The sequence below is a fragment of the Miniopterus natalensis genome, chromosome 2 (genome assembly GCF_054644295.1).
Source record: "Miniopterus natalensis isolate mMinNat1 chromosome 2, mMinNat1.hap1, whole genome shotgun sequence".
In the NCBI taxonomy this organism is placed as follows: Eukaryota; Metazoa; Chordata; class Mammalia; order Chiroptera; family Miniopteridae; genus Miniopterus; species Miniopterus natalensis.
Genome location: NC_142082.1, coordinates 92,650,307 through 92,671,588, shown reverse-complemented (window position 1 = coordinate 92,671,588; position 21,282 = coordinate 92,650,307). Strand labels below are relative to the sequence as shown.

General features: G+C 42.6%; 1 protein-coding gene and 2 pseudogenes across 4 annotated transcripts in view; 1 reads left to right on the top strand and 2 right to left on the bottom strand.

The window, feature by feature from the left end:
• LOC107537714 (large ribosomal subunit protein eL6 pseudogene) overlaps nucleotides 1–12,406 on the bottom strand; it is a 43,967-nt pseudogene extending 31,561 nt beyond the window's left edge. Inside the window, exon 1 of the transcript XR_015714046.1 lies at nucleotides 12,331–12,406. The product of XR_015714046.1 is annotated as a large ribosomal subunit protein eL6 pseudogene (transcript). The remainder of the gene's footprint in view (nucleotides 1–12,330) is intronic.
• Nucleotides 1–12,527, bottom strand: part of CECR2 (CECR2 histone acetyl-lysine reader) — a 162,684-nt gene extending 150,157 nt beyond the window's left edge. For all 3 annotated transcript variants that reach the window (XM_016213786.2, XM_016213787.2, XM_087814394.1), the window contains exon 1: nucleotides 12,331–12,527. In XM_016213786.2, coding sequence (XP_016069272.1) covers nucleotides 12,331–12,456 — 126 coding nt within the window. In that variant the 5' untranslated portion in view covers nucleotides 12,457–12,527. The remainder of the gene's footprint in view (nucleotides 1–12,330) is intronic.
• Nucleotides 12,528–16,723: 4,196 nt separating this feature from the next.
• Nucleotides 16,724–17,285, top strand: LOC107537710 (large ribosomal subunit protein eL18 pseudogene; annotated as a pseudogene).
• The last annotated feature ends 3,997 nt before the right edge of the window (nucleotides 17,286–21,282 follow it).

Sequence of the window (21,282 nt, the reverse complement as noted above, 5' to 3'; positions counted from 1 at the left end):
CCTTTAAATCACCACCCTTTCCCACCCCACCCACCTCACTCATAGGCCTGACCCTCTTTCAGTGCTATTACAAGTGGCCAACCTTGGAAGGACTTCCCTAAAAAACACTCCAAGGTCCACAAACCCCAAACAAGCAGTGGCTGGCCAGGGTATGTCCTATACCTCTGGCTAGGTGACCCCCAGCCTGGCACTAACAGCAGCTGACCTCAGCACCTCAGTCTGCAACATAGCCTCTCCCAGGTGCCTCCTGCCTAGCAGACAGCTACCAACCACAGAGCGCTTTGTAGCTCCTACCAAGTGGCCAGTTTCAGACCACATCAGAGCACCACATAACACAGCTCCACAAATGACACACCCAAAGGGTAGACTCAACAGGGACCAGAGCCCCATTACAGTGAATCCCACTCCATGGTGTTAGCCCCCAACAACAGCTTCTCCTTTGAAGTCACCACCAGTCCTCCCAACTAGTCAGCCTGAGGGTCAATCCCTCCCACTGATGTGCCAACAGTAATCAAGACAACTACAATAGGAGGGTACACGCTACCCATACAATGGACACACCTGAAGCACCAGGTTCAGGTGACCAGGGAAAATTCACCACTGGGCCCCATAGGACATCTACTACATAAGGCCACTCTGCAAAGACTAGGAGATGTAGATCAACCTAGTAACATAAAAGCACAGGGAAGCAACCAAAAGGAGGAGACAAAGAAACATGTCCAAAATGGAAGAACAGGACAAAACTCCAGAACTAAATAAAATGGAGGCAAGCAATCTACCAGATAATGGTTATAAGGATGCTCAATGATCTTAGAGAGAAGTTTATCAGAGATAGGCAACATAAATGTGGAGATAGAGGCTTGGCCAAGTGGCTCAGTTGGCTGAGTGTCGTCCCATGCACCAAGAGGTTGCTAGTTCGATCCCTGGACAGAGCACATGTCCGGGGTTGCAGGTTTCATGCTCAGCAGGAGGCAACTCATTGATGTTGCACTCTCACATCAATGTTTCTCTTTTCTCCCTTCCTCTCTCTCTTAAAAACACATACACACACAATAAACTATTTAAAAATAAAAAAGGAGGTAGAAAACATAAAGAACCAGTCAAAAATAAAGAATACAGTAACTGAAATGAAGAATACATTATAGATGATAACAGGAGATTAACTGAAGCAGGAAATCAAATCAACGATTTGGAAAGATAAGGTAGTGGAAAGCACCCAACTGGAGCAACAAGAAGAAAAAATAATTTTTTAAAAAGTGAGAAAAGTTTCCCCTGGCCCAGTGGCTCGGTTGGAGTGTCATCCTGTACACCAAAAGGCTGCGGGTTCAATACCCAGTCAGGGCACATACCTGGGTTATGGGCTCAATTCCTGGTCAGTGTGTACAGGAGGCAACTGATATCTCTCTGTCACACACAAAATAAATAAAAACATATTCCTGCCCGGCCGGGCGTGGCTCAGCGGTTGAGTGTTGACCTAAGATCCAGGTGATCAGGGTTCGATTCCCGGTCAGGGCACATGCCCAGGTTGTGGGCTCGATCAATGACTCTCTCATCATTGATGTTTCTATCTCTCTCTCTCCCTCTCCTTTCCTCTCTCTGACATCAATAAAGATATATTTTAAAAAAACAAAAAACAAAAACAACATATTCCTGGTGAGGATTTTTAAAAAAGAGGACAGGTTAAGGGACTTCTGGGACAACATCAAGCGTACCAATATTCCCATCACAGGTGTACCAGAAGGAGAGCGTAAGGGACTGAAAACTTACTTGAAGAAATAATAATGGAAAACTTCCCTAACCTAGCAAAGGAAATAATACACACAAGTCCCAAAAACACAGAGAGTCCTAAATAAGATGAACCCAAAGGCCCACATCAGGAGTCCCACATCATAATTAAAATGCCAAAGGTTAAAGACAAAGAGAGAATCTTAAAAGCAGGAAGAGAAAGGCAGTTAGTTACCTACAAGGGTGCTCCTATACAACTGTCAGCTGATCTCTCAACAGAAACTTTATAGGCCACAGAAGTGACTGACACAAAATACTCAATGATGAAAAGCAAGGCCCCACAACCAAGATTACTTACCAGCAAGGCTAACATTTAGTATCAAAAGAGAGATTAAGAGCTTCTCAGACAAGAAAAAGTTAAAGGAGTACATCACCACCAAACCAGAATTATAAGAAATGTAAAATGGATTTTAGAAAAAGAAAAATGAATAATATGGCAATAACTACATACCTATCAATAATCCCTTTAAATGTAAATGGATTAAATGCTTCAATCAAAAGACATAGAGTGGCTAAATGGCTGAGAAAACAAGACCCATATATATGCTGCCTATGAGACTTCAAATCGAAAGACACACACAGACTGAAAATAAAAAGGAGGAAAAAGATATTTCATGCAAATGGAAATGAAAAAAACAAAGCTGGGGTAACAATATATCAGGCAAATTAGACTTTAAAACAAAGGCTATATATAACAAGAGACATAGAAGGATATTTCATATACAATAGCTGAGATATGGAAGCAACCTAAGTGTCCACTGACAGACAATCTGATAAAGATGTAGTACATATATACAAAGGAGTATTACTCAGACATGGAAAAGAATGACATTGCACGATTTGCAACAACACAGGTGGACCTAGAGGGTATTAAAAGTAAACCAAGTCAGACAAAGGCAAATACCATATGATTTCCCTTAATGTGGAGTCTAAAGAACACAAACAAGCAAACAAACAAAAACAAGCTCATAAATACAGAGAACAAACTGGTGGTTGCCAGATGGGAAGGGGATTGGTGAGATGGGTGAAAACGGCGAAAAGATTAAGAAGTACAGACTGGCAGTTACAAAACAGTAACAGAGATATAAAGTACAGCACAGGGAATATGGTCAACAATATTGTGCTAACTATGTATGGTGTCAGGTGGTACTAGCCTTATAACTTCATAAGTTATATAAATGTCTAACCACTATGTTGTACATCTAAAACTAATATAATATTGAATGCCAACTGTGATTAAAATTTTATTTTTAAATAAACTAATCTAGCAAGTTTCAAAAAAATAAATCATCCTCTCCTGTTCCCCCTCCCCACTTCCATGTAACAGTGTCTCCTGAACAAAGAACTCCAGGACACTGATTATAAAAATTGTCTCCCACACCTAAAAGAATCTACAAACACAACCTTTCAGGGAGAAAGAAGAGACACAATGGGAATGGAGGGAAAGAAAAGATTTGCTAAAGAAATAGACCCTTTAAATTTAACATATGTTCTGTCAAACAAATCAACTGTCCTTAGTGCCATTGTTCCTGAAACAATGAACACTCTCTCAGGGAAAGGGTGTTCATTACAAGGAACTGGTCAGGAGAAAAACACATTCTTGCAGGCAACCAGGCCGCTTAACAGCATTTTCAGTTTTAAGAATTTATTCTGTTCTCGGGAATTATTAATTGGTGGTGATTTAAAGGTTCAACATTAAAAACATGAAGTGGTTTGTGTAATCATGACCCTATTACTTCCCTTATTTTCACTTATTGGTGGGGAGGAGGGGCACAGAAGGATGTACACAGTCTGCTGTGACAACCATTCACACATCTAATTCAGGTGGTCACATGCCTCAGTGACATATTGCCAAGTCAGGCAATTACTCTAGCAAACCCACCCTAGGGGAAAAGAAGACCCAACAAAGCTCCTAACAAGTCTGGGTTGTAGAATAAAAGCTAAGAGCTGACCATTACAGTGTGAAACTCACCAGAACATGACATCACTTAAACCAGCCAAATATCTACCACAAAGGTCACCTGAGATCAGGGACTTGAAACAGGAGAATGAAACACTATCTTCCAAGTATTTTTACATAAACCGTGTTACATTTTAAATGTGTGTGGATAATGAGGTACAAAACAGCATGTAAGAGAATCACTTTGAAGGGTCAATCACCCTCCAAAAGAAAACTTCTTTTGGGGGCAGAAGTAACTGCCTTCACACCAATTATTTATATAAATTCTGGGATTATACCCTGATGCAGGCCAGAAATTCTACCCCTCCTCCACCACAGCCCAAACAAACCCTAGGACATCAGTAGAGTATCACGACAATGAAGCGGGACAGGAAAAAAGCCCAGTGTAGCCAGGCCTTACTTCCCAGCCAAAAAGATAAAAGAACAAAAAATAAGGCACGGGGACCAAATACCCCAAGATGGCAAAGATGTACTTCGAGATGGACAGTTTTCTGTAAAAGACACCTTCAGAAGCCACAGATAAGTGGTAACATTCCATTAAAGTTCTAGTCTTTCTTCCAAGATTCAAAGCCCTTCAGAGTGTACAATTACTGCTTAAGTCATCATCACAATACATTTTTCTTCAGAACTAAAAATTTATTTAAGTCCATAAATATTTTGCCATACTAAGAGGAAAATCCAATGGGAGAAATCATTTAAAATATTTAGAGCGACATCAAGAGAGGTTCTGTGGTTGGTATGTTCTAAATTGAAAATTCTGATGGAATAATAAACTTTATATACCTTGATATCTGCATACGTCCCAAATGTGCATGCCAGAACCGGGACACACACAGAGCTTAGGTCTTACTGAACTTTCAACCTGGTCATGACTATCCCCTGCTCCCCAACAGTCCACCATTGCATAATGCTCAAGAGATGTCAAGAAGATCATGTGCCCCAACGGGCAACAGCAGCATGAGTCTGTATAGCAATACCCTTCTTCCATAAGAGCGCCAAGCCTGAGGGAGGGCTTTCTTTATAGGACCCAGTCAGCTTCACACCCTCCCCTCCACTGCTCCCAAATCACTCTTCTTCCCTTAAATGACTACACAAGAAAAAAAACTGCATGCTTCCCAAGGTGTGCAATTGCTAATAATAGCACATCTGGGAGCAACTTTAATTTCCATCAATTTCTATTAACAAAAATATTAAAAGTTTGCATTTAGGAAAGAATCACTATCAGAAGGAAAAACTCATCTACTTCCTATACATACAGTGTATTTTCTATACAATGACCAACACTTAAGTCTTCCCTACTTACACCCTAAAGGAGTGATTTTTTTATTTTATTTTTTTATGTTTTTATTGATTTCAAAGAGAGGAAGGGAGAGGAAGAGACAGAAACATCTGTCGGCTACCTCCTGGACATCCCCTACTGAGGTTGTGCCCTGACCTGTTATCAAGCCCCAGAAATCCTGGTGCATGGGACGAGGCTCAACCAACTGAGCCACAATGGCTGGGCTAAAGGAATGATTGTTAAGCAGGACAATCTTGGCCCCGCAAGAGATATTTGGCAATGTCTGAAGACATTCTTATCTGTCGTAACTGGGATTGCTACTGGCACCTAGACAACAGAGGACAGGGATGCTGCTAAACACCTTAAAATACATGACAGCTTCCCAAAGCAAATATTTACTTGGTCCAAAAATATCAATAGTGCTGAGGCTGAGAAACCCTGAGCACTAAAGAAACCTACAGAATCCTGAGCTCAAACATCCAGCAATTCCTTTCTTAATCATAAGAACTACTGAAAAAAACTTGCCCAAGTTTTCCAATATAAACTGATCAGTATTTGTTAGAGGCTAATGTAAAGAAGGTATAATAAAAGCATCCAAGGAACAGCATCCAATGAAATATGAAAATTCAGAGGAAAGGTAAAACAGATCTCTGAAGAGGGTGCAGTATCAAATGAAAGAAACAAGCTAAAAGCTGTAACTGGATTTCATTCCAAGCTCTAAGTATAAATCATGCTCAATATAAGAAACAAAAGTAACGGGAATATAACATAATTCATGAACTTCATCCTCCAGAATTCTGCATTACCTCAAAGTCTTAGCTCAGGTTGAAGACCTTGGAGAGACCGAGAATGTCAATCTTCAAGCCTTAAAAAAAGCTAATTTCAAAGTGCATTTGCAGATAAGATTTCCACAGAAAGACAAATTCATATAAATCACAAATACACCAAGTATGGTTCTGCAGCTTTCATTTGGTACAAAATTAATTTGTGAAACACAGATCCTAACATAGCTCATAACCTTGATCCCAACTAGTGAGAGGTCAGTGATTTTTCTGAAATCAGTTACTAGCGCTACACATGCTGAGAAACATTCCTAAAATCATAGACTTTGAGACCTAGGAAAAAACTAGGTATCATCTAGTTTAAAATTCCCATTTTATAGACGGGGCATTTGAAACCAAAAGTGATCTTCCTAAGATCACAACTCAAGTTAATGACAGAGGTGGACCCAAAATCCAGGTTTCTGACTCCTGTGATCCCTTCTGAAAATAGTCTTTTGTTGTTGTTGCTTGTTAATCCTCACCTGAGGATATTTTTTCCACAGATTCTGAGAGTGGGAGGGAGAGAGGGAGGGTGGTGGTAGGGGAGAGTGGGAGGGGCAGGAGGAGAGAAAGAGAGAAGCATTGATGTGAGAGAGACAAACATCCACACATTGACTGGTTGCCTCCCACATGCTCCCCGACCAGGGAGGAGACCCAACCTTCAACCCAGGCACATGCCCTTGACCAGGAAAGGAACCCAAGAGTGTTCCGTGCTTGGACCAACACTCTAACCACTGCACACACCAGCCAGGGCTGAAAATATGTTGAATCACATCAACTAGATATAAGACCATATAGTTAGAAGCCATGCAGTTCTGTCCACCTTGGCTCTGTCCACACTGAATTTTCACATAAACCAGGTTTTGCACTTGGGTTTTCCAGCATTCTGGTAGTACTCCTCTTTCTTACCCGTAACAAATCGCAAGAATCCAGCACTGAGCCACTCCTGATCAAAGGGCAGATGGTCGGTTGTACCAAATGCAGGCAAGTTTTATTTTAGGCTATCCTGTGTTTCAGAGAATTAAGACTCATTTAAACTTCTGTCATAAAGCAAGCCAGATGCTAACATAGGCTGCCCTTCAGAGGAGAGGGTACTGCCCTTTCTACAACTGTAGTAGCTCCCAACTACCCCTTTGAAGCTTTGACAAAGCAGGAAAAAAATAAAAAGAAAAAACAAGTAAGAGACTTCCCTTTCAAGATGTTGGTATAAACAGAAAATGATCTAGTATTCACTTTTGGAGAGTGACCACTCTGACAGAACATTCTCCCCTTTCAGGATTTCAAACTGCATAAAGATTTGCCCCTCTATAATTCACATCCTGTTCCTGGGCTTTTCTTGTCAGAGAAGGAGCAGATCCTGAACCTGTAGAAGACATTTATTATGTGGTATCTTACATTAAGTAGATCCGTATGACAAACCACTTATTTTTAAATCGCTTTAAATCAATTACCTCCAGGCCTGCTCAAATACCATCTTCTCACAGCGAGGCAACACCTTATCACCCTATTTTATTTTTAAAATATATCTTTATTGACTTCAGAGAGAAGAGGGAAAGGAAAACAGACAGAAATACCAATGATGAGAGACTTATCATTGATCAGCTGCCCCCTGCACGCCCCCAACTGGCGATAGAGCCCGCAACCCCAGCATGTGCCCTGACTGGGAATCGAACTGTTATCTCCTGGATGCTAGGTCAACACTCAACCGCTGAGCCACGCCCGGCCTAGCTTTATCACCCTATTTTAAATTGCAACAACCCACCCCCTCAACTTGGCTATGCCTCTACCTTACTTGATTTCTTGTCACCCTCTGAGATACAATTTGTTTAGTGTCGGTCTCTTGCTAAAAAGAGGGCAAGTATTTCCATGTTATGTTCACATCTGTATTTTCAGCACCTAGTACACTATGCCTAGCACATAGTAAATGCTAAATAAATATCTGCTGAAACAAACAAAATTGTGAACTTGTTCTTCTGTATTAAATTAAGCATTAGTTTTAAAACAATCTTCTGTATCCCACATTATTAAGAACCAAAGAACTCTAGATTTGCACTGTGGAATCTTGATCATTACTTAGGTCTAGCCCATCATTTTATAAATAATAAAAACTGAAGTAGAAACAGTGTAAGGTAGTAGCAACAGCATAGATTTTGGTATTAAAGAACCTGAGATCCAGGTGAAAGCCTGTGTGCAAGCAACTTAGCCTCTCTAAACTTTCATTTTCTTCATCTGTAAAATTAAGATAACTCCTACCTCATAGTGATGGTTAAGGATGGCTAAGGATAAAATGAGGTAACTTTTGGAAAATGTACAAAGTGCTACTATACAAGTGTCATTTATCACTAGGGTATTGTGACCTGCACAATTATAATAAGAGTTCAAGTTTCCTAACTCCTTATCCAGTGCATCTTGTGTCATGAAACTAGGCTTCCAATTCTCCTATTCAGGGCCAACTTAATTCTTTCATGTAGTTCAAGGCCTCTTAACCTTTGTATGGCTGGGGACCCTTTTCAGAATTTGATGAAAGCAATAGCCTCTCTCCTCCAGCAATGTGTGTATATGTGTGTGTGTGTATGTGTATGTGTATACACATACACACACACACCCCCCCAACACAAAACTCCTATAGCCCATCCACAGGCCTCACGCTTAGGAACCACTGATATGACTGATGTACCCTCAGCAATTTTTATTCCTTATTTTCATGCATAATTCATGCCTTGGTGGTCTTAACTAAGAGGTTGGATCCAAGGAAACACCAAGAGTAGAATTCAGAATCTGAAGAAAAGATACTTCCCCCAGATCATCATGCTAATTGAGGACTTTAATCACACACAACCACAACCAGGAAGGAGATACAAAGAAAGCAAAGGTTTCAGTGCTCAAAGGCAGGAAGCTCAGGAAAAAAAGTAGGCAAGACGAGATTATTTTTATCATGATGCTATACTATATACACACCATTCAGATAATTTTACATGACCATTTTCAAATAGTCACCTAGAGACACCAAGGTCTCCTCTCTAGAAGAGAAACGTGGAAAATGTGATGAAATTTCTGCTCCCAACCCCACACCCATCATGATTAACTCCAGAGCAGATTATTTAAAATGACTCTATCCTCCCCTACCTTACTTCGGTCAATTAACACACACTATTTATTCACTGTAAAAATAATCTGGCTAGGAAAAAGAAAAATCAGTATTAAATCTTTGGGAAAATCAATACCAACTACTGAATGCAGTGTCATTAATCCACTGTTGTCCAACTATACCTCAATAGCTTCACCTGAAAAATAAAAAGAACACCTGATATGACACAAATACATTGTGAGAATATTTGGTGATCTCTTAATTTGTTTACAATTAATAGTTTTTATCCGAGTGGTGGGGTCTAATGTTAACAGCTTTTATCTCTGAGTGGTGGGATTATGGTGGCTTTAATTACATTACCTATATTTTGCTTTAATTTTCAAGTTTTATATATGTATATGTATTACTATTAAAACCAGAAATTTTGAGCAACTTAAAGCATTACCTATACATTCAGGTTTTTTATCTGATGATTACAGAACACCAATTTGGGGGGTGGGCAGCAACATACAGGGCCTTAAACATATCCCCAAAACAAGAATCAAGAATATTGACTCTTCTGAAGAAATCCTATACATTCAAGGTTGATTAACAAAGTTTTTTTACATGCAAAAATAATATCCATGCTTTGGGGACCAGTTCTCTAAGTGGGAGGTCTTGACCTCTTGCAGAATTGCATCAAGAATCCTGCCAGCCCTTCACTCTCTAAAAGATTATTTCACTTTAAATAGAAGCCAAGTCCTTGAGGATTCGGCTTCCTAAATTTTTTATAAATCCATGGGCTCAGCTTGGTGGTCTCCAAGGTAAAAATGAGATCTTTCCCACAGGTGAAAACTGGCTACCTAAAAGCTGATATCCAACTTCTACCACTTGGTACTAGTACTAGTCATCACTTCTATCTTTTAAGGTTGCCATAAATTAAAACTGTAGGGCCTTTTCAGTTGGCCTAACAAGGTACAACTCAGCATTAGAATTGTTTTCTTTTTTTTAAAAGAAGAGTCTTCCAATGCATCAAATTCTAACCAAGGGATTCTTTCTTGAATTCTCAGGACAATGAACGATTAGGTTAAAAAAATCACCTAAGCAAAATTAAAATAAATTTATTTATACTTAGAGAATCAAAACTGATAACAGTGTTTTCGATGAGTTCTGCACTGTCACTGAGTCCACTTTGCTAGAAGCCTAAAAATAAAATTTTAATTTTTAATTTCTGGTAACTACTGAAAACTTCAAGTTAAATTTTACATTAACCATTTCAAAACACACTTTACATGAGAAATCAGGATTATACAAGAACTGCAGAGTAAAAAGTCACTATCACTTGTTATCCATCTACTGAACATCTCCAAATAAAAACAGGTATGAATAGTTACCAAAATGGAGTCCAAATATTCATTCCTGTTGCATGTATTTCATATAGCATACACTTTACCAACAAGTGTCATTTCCCAGAAAAAGTCATCTCAAATAGCCTCATTACTCACCTGTAACTGATTTTTCTTTTATTATACATACAAATTTTACCTCTTTGATCAGCTTACATTTCCTTTAGGAATTAAACCAGACAGTGCTTAGAAACCACAAATTTATTTCTTAGAACATAAGTTATTTACAGATTACACTGGATATCTGCAACAACTACTTAAGGCAAAATTAGTTACCTCTATTTTTCCATCAACAAACTGGGAATATATGGATTTTGAAAGATGAGTTTTTCCACAGTAGTTTGTAGAATGAGACCTTAAAAATCACCTGTTTAATTATCTTGCAAGGAAGAAAATGGGGTGGAGGCAAGTTTACCAGCACCCAAGATGGCATCGTCGCAGGCAACACCTCCCACAACAGCCACCATTTTGAGCACCAGGATATAAACTACTCACGATTTTATACCAACTAAAACAAAACACAGGATTACCACAATAATTGTTAAACCTCTTGACTTTTAGCATTCCCAAGCCTTTCATTTCTGTGGCCCTGTTTCTGTTCTTTAGCCAATATAAACAGTTGTCCCACTGAAATTTTTAGTAAAAAGCATGCTTTTTACAGTCACGTCCAAACTTTGAAAATAAACACTATGGTGCTACCTAAAATACCCAACTTATTACATCCTCCTAAAAAACAGAAGTGGTATACAATTTAATCACATTGTTTTAATGAGTTTAAGGAAATAAGAATTGCCAAAAAGCAGTGAATGGTCCTAGTTTATCAGCCTACATTCCTCTTCATTCTTCCACCCTACGCTTTTGATCTTTTTATTTTCCTGATATCATTAACTCTGCAACAAGAGCAAGTTCCCACTCTTCATTCTTGAGTAGCAAATGATATTTGCGCAAATACCACAGAATCTAAAACTAAAGGTGAGGCAAAAATCTGAGGAATAAATGAATTAAAATCAATTCTAAAACGGCAGAAAGTAAGATAGGTGGGGGTTGGGAGACAACCACCACGATTTGCACCTCCAAACGGGTGATTCTTATTTTGATTACTCCATCGGTGAACTCAATGGCAGAACTGAAAAGAAAAAAAAAAACCCTGACCAACAGTTTCCATTTATCTTTCTCCAAAGGCAAAAGGTAGTAAGTCACTATGCATATTGCTACAGGCGGGCAAGCAATTCAACCTGCCAACCAATCAAATATTTCACACCCCCTTCCAAAAACAAAAATAAAAGAGGATGCTGGTGGGCTAGCTGCTCGTTTTGGCGATCTTGTACCTTCCGTTCCTCACACTCCCGCCACCAACCCAGCTGCTCGGATCCCTGGTTTGAGTGCGGCTATCACAAAGCCTCGGGTGTGAAAGCACCTTCGGCCTGGCCAGAGAGCCATCCTTCTACTCCACGATCGCCCGTTGGGATAATGGTGGCGAAATCGACTCCAAGAGCTCTCGAGATCCCCGCATAAAGAGGGCCGTCCGTTCCGAGGGGAAAGGCGCTATTAAATAACGGAGACCTAAACTTTCCCTCGGCAGCCCCGGGGCCCCGAGTTAGCCCAACCCGGTGAACTCGGGGACGCAGAGGTGGGGGCGAGTCTCGCCCGGCACAGCGGCCCCGCCCGACACCCCGTCCCGCCGCAGCCGCTGGCTCGCTGCTTCCACCGCCCCAAGAGGGAGCTCCTGAAGCCGGAGGAGAACGGCGGTCCCACTCCCACAAAAGCGAGTTCCCTCCGCCCTCCCACCCCCTGCTCCGCCTCGCCGGAGCAGGCGCGGTGCGCGCGGCGGCCGCCCGCCAACGTCCCGCGCCCCGACTCCTGCCCTCCGGCGGGTCCACGCCGCATGCCCCCGCCTAGCCCTCTGTTGGGGGCGGACGCCTGGCCACGTCTGCAGCGCCCGCTCCCTCCCGCGTGCAATTCCGGACGCCCCGAAGGGCAGGAGAAAAGGGGCGCTGCGCGCAGCCACTCACCTCGATCTCAAAGTCGGGCAGGCGGAACGCCGTGCGAAAGAGCGAGCAGAAGTGCGCGATGGCCGGGACTTCCCACCAGGAGCGGAGCTCCCCCAGCCCGGCCTCACCGCCTTCCTCTGGGCACATCTCCCGGCCGCGGCGGTGGCGGCGGGAGCGCCGGCTCCGCGCTCGACGCGCTCTTTGCGGCCCCACGACGCCCGCCCGCCGGGACTCCCGCCTCAGCAACTCCGGCGGGGGCGGGGGCGGGGGCGGGGGCGGCTGCTTCTCCCGCGGCTGCCGCCGCTTGGCGTGTGCATGAGCTGAGGGCGGGCGGGCGAGCGCGCGGGGGGCGGCGGCTCGGACTCGAGTCACTGAGGCGGCTGCTGCTCCGGCTGCCCGCGGGTTCCGCACCGTAGTCCCATCCCGCGGCTGCGGCTACCGCTGTGGTTGCGGCTGTAGCCGCCCCCAGCCCGGTACAATGTAATCATCTCACAGCCAGCGAAAACAGATGGGGCTGGGGGCGGGGAGGGGGCCGAGCGAGGGCCCGGGGGAGGGGCCGCCACGAGGAGGAGGCGGGGCTGCCCTACCACAACAACAACCCCGCCCCCACCCCGGCCCCGGACAGCTGCGCTGGGAGAGAGGGGGAGGGGAGAGGGAACTGAGCGCTCCTAGGAAGGAGTGAGGAGAAGGGAGCACCTCGCTTCTCAGGTGTCTGGGACTGTGGAGTTTAAGGACTTTGATGAGTAGGGACAATAAAGGTCTCTCTCCCACCCCCCACTTGGCCTTAGTGGTTGCAACCTTTTAAAGGGCCCGCTGGGTGGTGGTTTCCGTAGAGGCTAGGTCCAGAAAGACGCACGTGTGGGAATTCAGTTATTGGAGCTGATAATACAGCAGAACCAGTGGGCTGTGACCGGAGAAATCTAAGGCCTAGAGAAATTAAGTGGTTTCCTCGTGTTCTTTAACACTTTTATCCCATCCAAGAAGCTCTAAGGAACTCTAAAGTGGCTCTTTTCTCTGAGGGAAGAAAGTGGATGGGTCTGGTTAAACTGGAACCCAGTAGGATGGAGGCTGGAGTGCTTCGGGGAGGGTTGGGTAGGAGAAGCACCAATCAGCAGAGGTACGGAAAGAGCGATCCTCTCCCATCACCCCCGGAAACGGACACGTATGATCGCCCTAAAGAAGAAGGGCTGGAAGCCCTGCAACTACCCGGCTGCAGAAAAGCTGCCTGGAAGGTTGCGTACTGTGTAGTGAGAAAGCTGGGGGATGGGAAAAGGGAGGTAGTGTGAGGATTATGTTCTCGTGGGGGAGGAAACCTACACGCCTTAGGCTAAAAGAATACTCCAAAAGAGCGTTGAGGCCTCTACTTTAGAAATGTTATATTCTACCGTATGTCAGAATCCTGCTAAGCCTGAAGGGGAAAAAATCACCTCCAAAACAGACTAGAAATTTGGAAAAACTATTCTGAATGCCTAGATATTTGTACTGATCACTGCAATTTCGTATTTAGTATTGCATTCTACTCAATTCTCAAAGGGCCTTAGCTCATTTCTGTATTCCACCTCTTAGACATTGCCACTGATGCTTCCCCCAAATTAATGAACTATTTTTTGAGTGACATGTACAATCACAAAGTGTATGGTGGTGAAATCAAAGATCCTCTTCTACCTTTGAGCAGGGTAAAGTCTGGAGAGAATGACAAACGCGATGAACATTATGTGATAGATTTTGGAGTGTGGGTACTTCTCTCCCACCTTCCTCTCTCTTTATTCTGGTAGTTTTAATCTGTTTTGTTTTTATAAGGCATCATTTTTTTTTAAAAAAAGCCAACTTCTTAAAGAAACTGTATCTTTAAGTGTATCTTTTTTGTATCAACTAATCTCAAAATATTACCCCATCCCACCTCACCCCCGCATGGAAACAGCTCAAAAGTTCTACAGTTTTGTTCTTTTATTACCTGGAACTATTTAATGATTTAAAATTAATCCTCAAATTCTACCATATATTTTAATCTTTGACAAAAGTTAGCATACACCTAAAGAGCAAAGGCTACAGTTTGGTGTGTTTATAAAGCACAGCACTATGTAGATACCCTATTAATAGATGACATGTAAAAGGATGACAAGCCACTGTGGAATTAATCATGTAACCTGAACTAGATGTTTTCTGGACTTTTTCCCGTCTTTCATTTCCTCACAGATCAGTTTGATTTTCCACACTTTCCTCTCTTTTATTAAAGGATTTCTGCTTTCCTTTTACATTCTTTAAAAAAAAAAAAAAAAAAAAAAGTCTTTATTGATTTCAGAGAGGAAGAGAGAGAGAGAGAAATACCAATGCTGAGCAAGTCATTGATCCGCTGCCTCCTGTATGCTCACCTCCTGCACACCCCGGGAACATGTGCCCTCACCAGAAATCGAACTGTGATCTCCTGGATCCTAGGCTGATGCTCAACTACTGAGCCATGCCAGCCAGGCTCATATGTTTCTAATCCATTATATCCTGACTGTTCTTTCCCCATCCTCTTTTTCCTGGTTCTCCTTCTGCTTCTCATTCTTGCCCTTATCTTTTATCATTGTTTAACCTTTTTTACCTGGCCTTTTAATTGTCACTACTAGCCAGCTTTGTAATAGTGCCTAGAACGTTAACAATACTAGAAAGTAGAAAACTGAAGTTTTGGTTACTCTAGTATGTTTGAATCCTTCTACCTCCACTAGAACACTACTCTATTGTCCTCTTCCCTCCTTCATGCCATTGCCCAATCCTGCAAATCAGCAGTTTTCAGTCTTTTTCATCTTATGGTACACATGAACTAATTACTAAAATTCTGTGGCATACCAGAAAATGTATTTTTTGCTGACCTGACAAAAAAATAGGTATAATTTTGATTGATATACAAAAAATAGTAATAATAGTAATTACCCTTTTTGCTCCAAAGTAAAAATCAGGTGGCTATACTGGTATATAAGGATTTCTGGTACCAAAAATTAACCAATCATATCTAACCTTATCATGTGACATGATCAATAAGATGCAACTCTATTATATGACCTATATATTTATGGTTCAAAGCAGAGCATTCACACCATACTGCTATTGTTGTGTTGGCTGTTGTCATTTTATTTGACAACCTAAGGGAAAAGTGGTCAGTTCCCCTAACTATATAGTCAGGTATTGCATGCTTTAAAAATTCTTGTCCAGCTGGCATTGCTCAGTGGTTGAGTGTCAACCTATGCACCAAGAGGTTCCCGGTCAGGGCATATGCCTGGGTTTCAGGCTCCATCCCCAGTAGGGGGCATGCAGGAGGCAGCCAATCAATGACTCTCTCTCATCACTGATGTTTCTTTTTTTTCTTTTTTCTTTTTTTTTCATAGTTTGAAATTTATTTTATTTTTTATTGTTCAAAATATTACAGATATCCCCTTTTCCCCCCATTGACCCCTTCCACCCCCCCCATCCACTACCCTCATCACTGATGTTTTGATCTTTCCCTTTCCCTTCCTCTCTCTGAAATCAGTAAGAAAAAATATTTTAAATATTTGTAAAAATCTTGTGGCACACCAGTGTGCTGCAGCATACCAGATGAAAATCACTGCTGTAAATCAACAAAGCTGTCTTGGAACGGGAGGTGCCCCCCTGGTGGTGGTCACAGACTTCTCCCTGTCTTTTCCTGTGTACCTTTTTTTCCCTGTGAGTGATTTACCTTCTCTACCTTTTTCTTCTAAGGGTCACTTCTCAGTGTTCATATGGATTGGCACATCAACTTTAGACTTCTTTCTTTCTGTATATACATCTCTGACTCTGGTTCAGCCTCTGTAGTTTTTGCTTGGTTCCTTCCCCTCACTGTGCTCCCTACTCACCCCAACTTTCATCCACAGTCTGGAGCCAATCCTGGTTTAAAGAACTAATGAGTGTTACATGTCTTGGATCTGGCTAAAAGTGTGGCCTCTGTGTTCCCTGAGTTTGGGCTCTAACTAGAGTCTCACATTTTGACCCCTGCCTTGGCCTCTATTGGAACTGATACCCTGAATCTTCAACCCAGCTTTGAACATTTGTCCCACCTTTTCCCTGGGACTTAACTGCCTCAGATCTGTTTTCTGGATTTGTTTCTGGCCTAATCTCCTGGAATCTAGATAGATGACTGACCTGTGTATCTAGATGTTGGACATTCACCCCCTTCCTTTTTTCCTGTGATTCAAAGTGGTGTCTCACTTCTAGCTTTTTCCAGCCTGGCCAATTCTTTCACCCTCAAAACATTAGTTGTATCATCTTCCTTAAAAACATACACAGCTCTTACTTTATTCCCTTTTTTCTCTCTTGCCTTTTTTCTGTTTGTGAGCTACTGCCATTAACCTCAGATGACCTTGAAAGTGCCAAGTAGCTCTCTCTTTCTGGACCTGGTAGAGCGGGAGGCACAATTATGGGAGTTCAGGTCAGCCACAACAAAGACTGAAAGGTTAGGCAAAAATAGCCCAAGAGCCAGGACATCTACCTAAGGCTGTTGGTCAAGATGTACAGGTTTATTATGATCGTAGGAACCAATTCCACCTTCAACCAAGTGGTGCGCAAGAATTTATTCATAAGCAGCACCAACCAGTCACGTCTGTTTCTTTCCCTGATGATCCGGAGGATGAAGTTTCCTGGCCAGGATGAAGCTTCCACTGTGGTTGTAGAGATGACAACCCATGACATGCATGTACAGGAGGTGCCCAAAATGAAGGTGTATGCACTGTGTGTGAGCAACCACAGGAGCTGACTCCTCAAGGCCAGGGCAAGAGGCAAGATCCTCATTTTGGACCTGCGGGCCCTGGACTCCCTCAAAGGCTGTTGCACCATCCTACTTTCTGGTTCTTGAGAGCCAAGAGATGTATAGGCTTTCACACAAGGGCCAGGGAGCACCGAGTGTGAACCCAGCGTGCTCTCTGAGGGCTGGGAGTTCCAGTGTGCTGGAGGCACGGTCCAGCTATGGCTATAAAAACTAACCCCAGATCCTGTCTTCTTATTAAAGATTTTGAATGCTGAAAAAGTGCCAAGAAGCAATTCTCTTTCACATTTACATCCCTTAGTTACATATCCTGTTCTAATTAAATGGTCTCCATTTGAAAAAACACACAATGAGTTCTCTGATCACACGGATTACCTTCAAGATGGTGCCCAAAGTCAAGAAACTTAAGAGGACAACCTGGAAGTTTGGTTTGGACCTTAGTTATCCAGTAAAAGGTAGAATTTTTAAAAAGTTTTTTATTTATTGATTTGAAAGAGAGAGAGAGAGAGGTTTGTTGTTCCACTTATTTATATATTCATTGGTTAATTGTTGTATGTGCCCTGATCAGGGATTAAACCCACAACCTTGGCGTATCAGGATAATGCTCTAATCAAATGAATTACCCAGCCAGGGCAGAAGATGGAATTTTTTTTTAAATTGATTTCAGCGAGAAGAAGGGAGAGGGGGAGAGAAATAGAGACATCAAGAATGAGAGTCATTGATTAGCTGCCTCCTGCGCCCCTCACTGGGGATTGAGCCCACAACCCAGACATGTGCCCTGACCAGAAATTGAACTGCGATCTCCTGGATCATAGGTCAATGCTCAACCTCTGAGCCATGCCGGATGGGCCAGAAAATAGCATTTTTTATTCTGGAAATTTTGAACGGTTTCTATAGGAGAAGGTTAATGTCAATGGAAAAACTAGAAATCTTGGCAATGCTGTTTACTTTGAATGCTTCAAGAATAAAATCACAGTTGTTTCTGAGAAATAGTTCTCTAAAATATATTAAAAATATCTTACCAAGAAGTACCTTAAGAAGAACAGTCTTTGTGATTGGCTTTGTGTCATTGCATCTGACAGAGATTTATGAACTTTGTTACTTCCAGATTAGTCAAGGTAAAGATGGATTTGAGTCTTAGGACTAAGGTAAGCCATTCTTCTCAGGGATTTGCTAATAAAACGAAGTGTACAAGAGGGAAAAACATCTAGAAATAGACTTTTAGCTTAAGAGTGAATAAAAAAGATAGCACTCTGTATGTTAAGCTTCCATCTCTTATTTAAGTGTATGCTGCTTACACGATGATGGCTATCCTTTGATAGTTTCTGTAAGCAGTATTTAAATAGCTTATAGCTAGTGGGATTTTTAAAAAATTTATCTTTGTCATTGAAAGGATTACAGGTATCTCATTTTTCCCCCAATTGACCCTCTCCACCTTCCTCCCACCCCCTCCCCAGGCCTTCACCCCTATTGTCTGTGTCTATGAGTTATGCATATAACTTCTTTGGTCAATGTTTTCCCACCCCTCGGCCCCTTCCCCCTTCCCCCTGATATGACAGTCTGTTGTATGCTTCAATGTCTCTGGGTCTGTTTTGTTTGTTAGATTCTTTTGTTTATTAGCTGCTTCTTACAGAAGAACCTTCAATATTTCATGAAATACTGGTTTTGTGGTAATGAACTCCTTTAGCTTTTTCTTATCTTTGAAGCTCTTTATCTGACCTTCAGTTCTAAATAATAGCTTTGCTGGGTAGAGCAATCTTAGTTGTAGGTTCTTGCTTTTCATCACTTTGAATATTTCTTGCTACTCCCTTCTGGCCTGCAAAGTTTTTGTTGAGAAATCAGCTGACAGTCATATGAGTGCTCCCTTGTAGGTAACTAATTGCTTTTCTCTTGCTGTTTTTAAGATTCACTCTTTGTCTTTAACCTTTGGCATTTTAATTATGATGTGTCTTACTGTGGTCCTCTTTGGGTTCCTCTTGTTTGGGACTCTCTGTGCTTCCTGGACTTGTAAGTCTATTTCTTTCTCCAGGTAGGGGAAGTTTTCTGTCATTACTTTTTCAAATAGGTTTTCACTTTCTTGCTCTCTGTCTTCTCATTCTGACACCCTCATAATACAAACATTGGGCCACATGAAGTTGTCCCAGAGACTCCTTGCACTATCTTCATATTTCTGGATTCTTTTTTCTTTTTGCTCTTCTGGTTGGGTGCTTTTTGTTTCCTCATATTCCAAATTGCTGATTTTATTCTCGGCCCTCTACTGTTGATTCCCTGTAAATTATTCATTTCAGTTCGTGTGGCCTTCATTTCTGATTGGTACTTTATTATGCCATTGATGATCTCACTAGTTTCCTTAATAGTCTTACTAAGATCCTTGAGCATCCTTATAACTGCTGTTTTGAACTCTGTGTCTAGCAGCTTGCTTGGTTCTATTTCATTTAATTTCTTCTCTGGAGATTTCTCCTGTTCTTTCCTTTGTGACATTTTTTTTGCCTCCACATTTTGGCTGCTTCCATGTGTTTGTTTCTATGTATTAGGTAGAGCTGATATGTCTCCTGGAATTTGTAGAGTGGCTTTGTGTAGTAGGTGTCCTGTAGGGTCCAGTGGCTCAGTCTCCCCAGTCACCTGAGCTGGGCCTTCTAGGTGCTCCTCTGTGTGGGCTGTGTGCACTGTCCTGTTGTAGTTGAGCCTTGGTTGCTGTTGGCATCACTGGGAGGAAGTGACCCCCCCTGGCCAATCGGCTGTGAGGACCAGCTGCAACTACAGCTGAAGAGCTGCTGTGCTGGAAACACCCCTATGGAGCAGGATTTACTTCAGTGGAGCTTTGGTGTTCACTGAGTCCACCCCTTGAGTGTGTCACTCATGGATATGGTAGGACTATAATCCAGCATGATTGAGGCTGACCACCAGGTGCACTGACTTTGGGGCCTCCCAGGAGGCCGCAAAGTCAGCCTCTGCCTGTTCCTTCCCCAGGACCACCCAGCATGAGCTACACAGCAGTCCCTAGATGGCTGCTGCTTGTGCTGGGCTTGAAGGTATCCAGGAGAGGCCACTCTATGAACCAATGCAGACTGCCACTAGTGCCAGGCCTGGGGCCTCTTATCAAGAGGTATGGGGCATGCTGAGGCAGCTGCTGCTTGTTTGAGAGATTTTAAGAAAGTCCTAAGCATGAGGCTAGAGAGGCCACTTGCCTGGAAAAGCCACTGGAAATGGTTTGGATGATCCTGCAAGTGGGGAGGGACGGGGTCTCCTGGAATCACTAGCAGGGGAGGACTCATTAAAGGAGCAATGGCCTCTGCCAGCTCTTCTGTCTGGGAGAAAGCTACCCCTCCATCTCGCCCCCTATTTCCAGACAAGTTAGTTCCTCCCCGAATGCCTCAGGTTCCTTTCAAGCTGCTGCCCAGCCCTGAAGCCTTGAGGGAGTAAATCTGTGTGAGTCCGTGCTCTGGCCCTTTAAGAGGAGCTGCCTGGGACTCCCGCATCCTCCAGGTCACTCAGCCACAATCCCCGCTGTTTTTTACAGCAGGATGTTGTGGGGACGTCTCTTCCCAGTACTCAAGCCCTGGGCTAGGGGGGCGGATGTGGGGCTGGGACCCCTTGCTTCTCCGGGAAACTTCCACCGTGGAGATATCCCTCCCGGTTTTAAACTGCGGCACCGGGTGTGGGAATGCAGCTGCCTCTATGGGATTCAGCCCCTGTCTGCCCACGTTTCCACCTGTCCTACCGGTCTCGATGCTTCTTCAGTTCCCTGGTTGTAGGACCTCTGTTCAGCCAGATTTCAGGAGGTTCTAAATGATGATTGTTCTGTATTTTAGTTGTAATTTTGATGTGGTTGTGGGAGGCCGTGGGTACTGCTCTTACCTACGCTGCCATCTTGTTCTCTGTGTCCAGCTAGTGGGATTTTTAAGTTAATGTTGCAAAAACATTTATACAGTTGACCCTGGAACAATATGGGCTTGAATTGAGCAGGTCAACTTACATGTTGATTCAATAAATATATACAGTACCATAAATGTATTGCTTACTGTTTATTTCTGTGATGTTCCTAAGTGCTGCCAGCCAGCTTATTAAAAAAAAAAATACAGCTGATTCCAAAGGATTGCTTTTCTTTCACTTCTGTTTTCTTTCCTGGGCACATTCATATTTTAGATTTCTGCCTAAACACAAAAATAAGATGGAGACTATCTATGACATCTCAAGTAAAAAGAGAGAGTTTT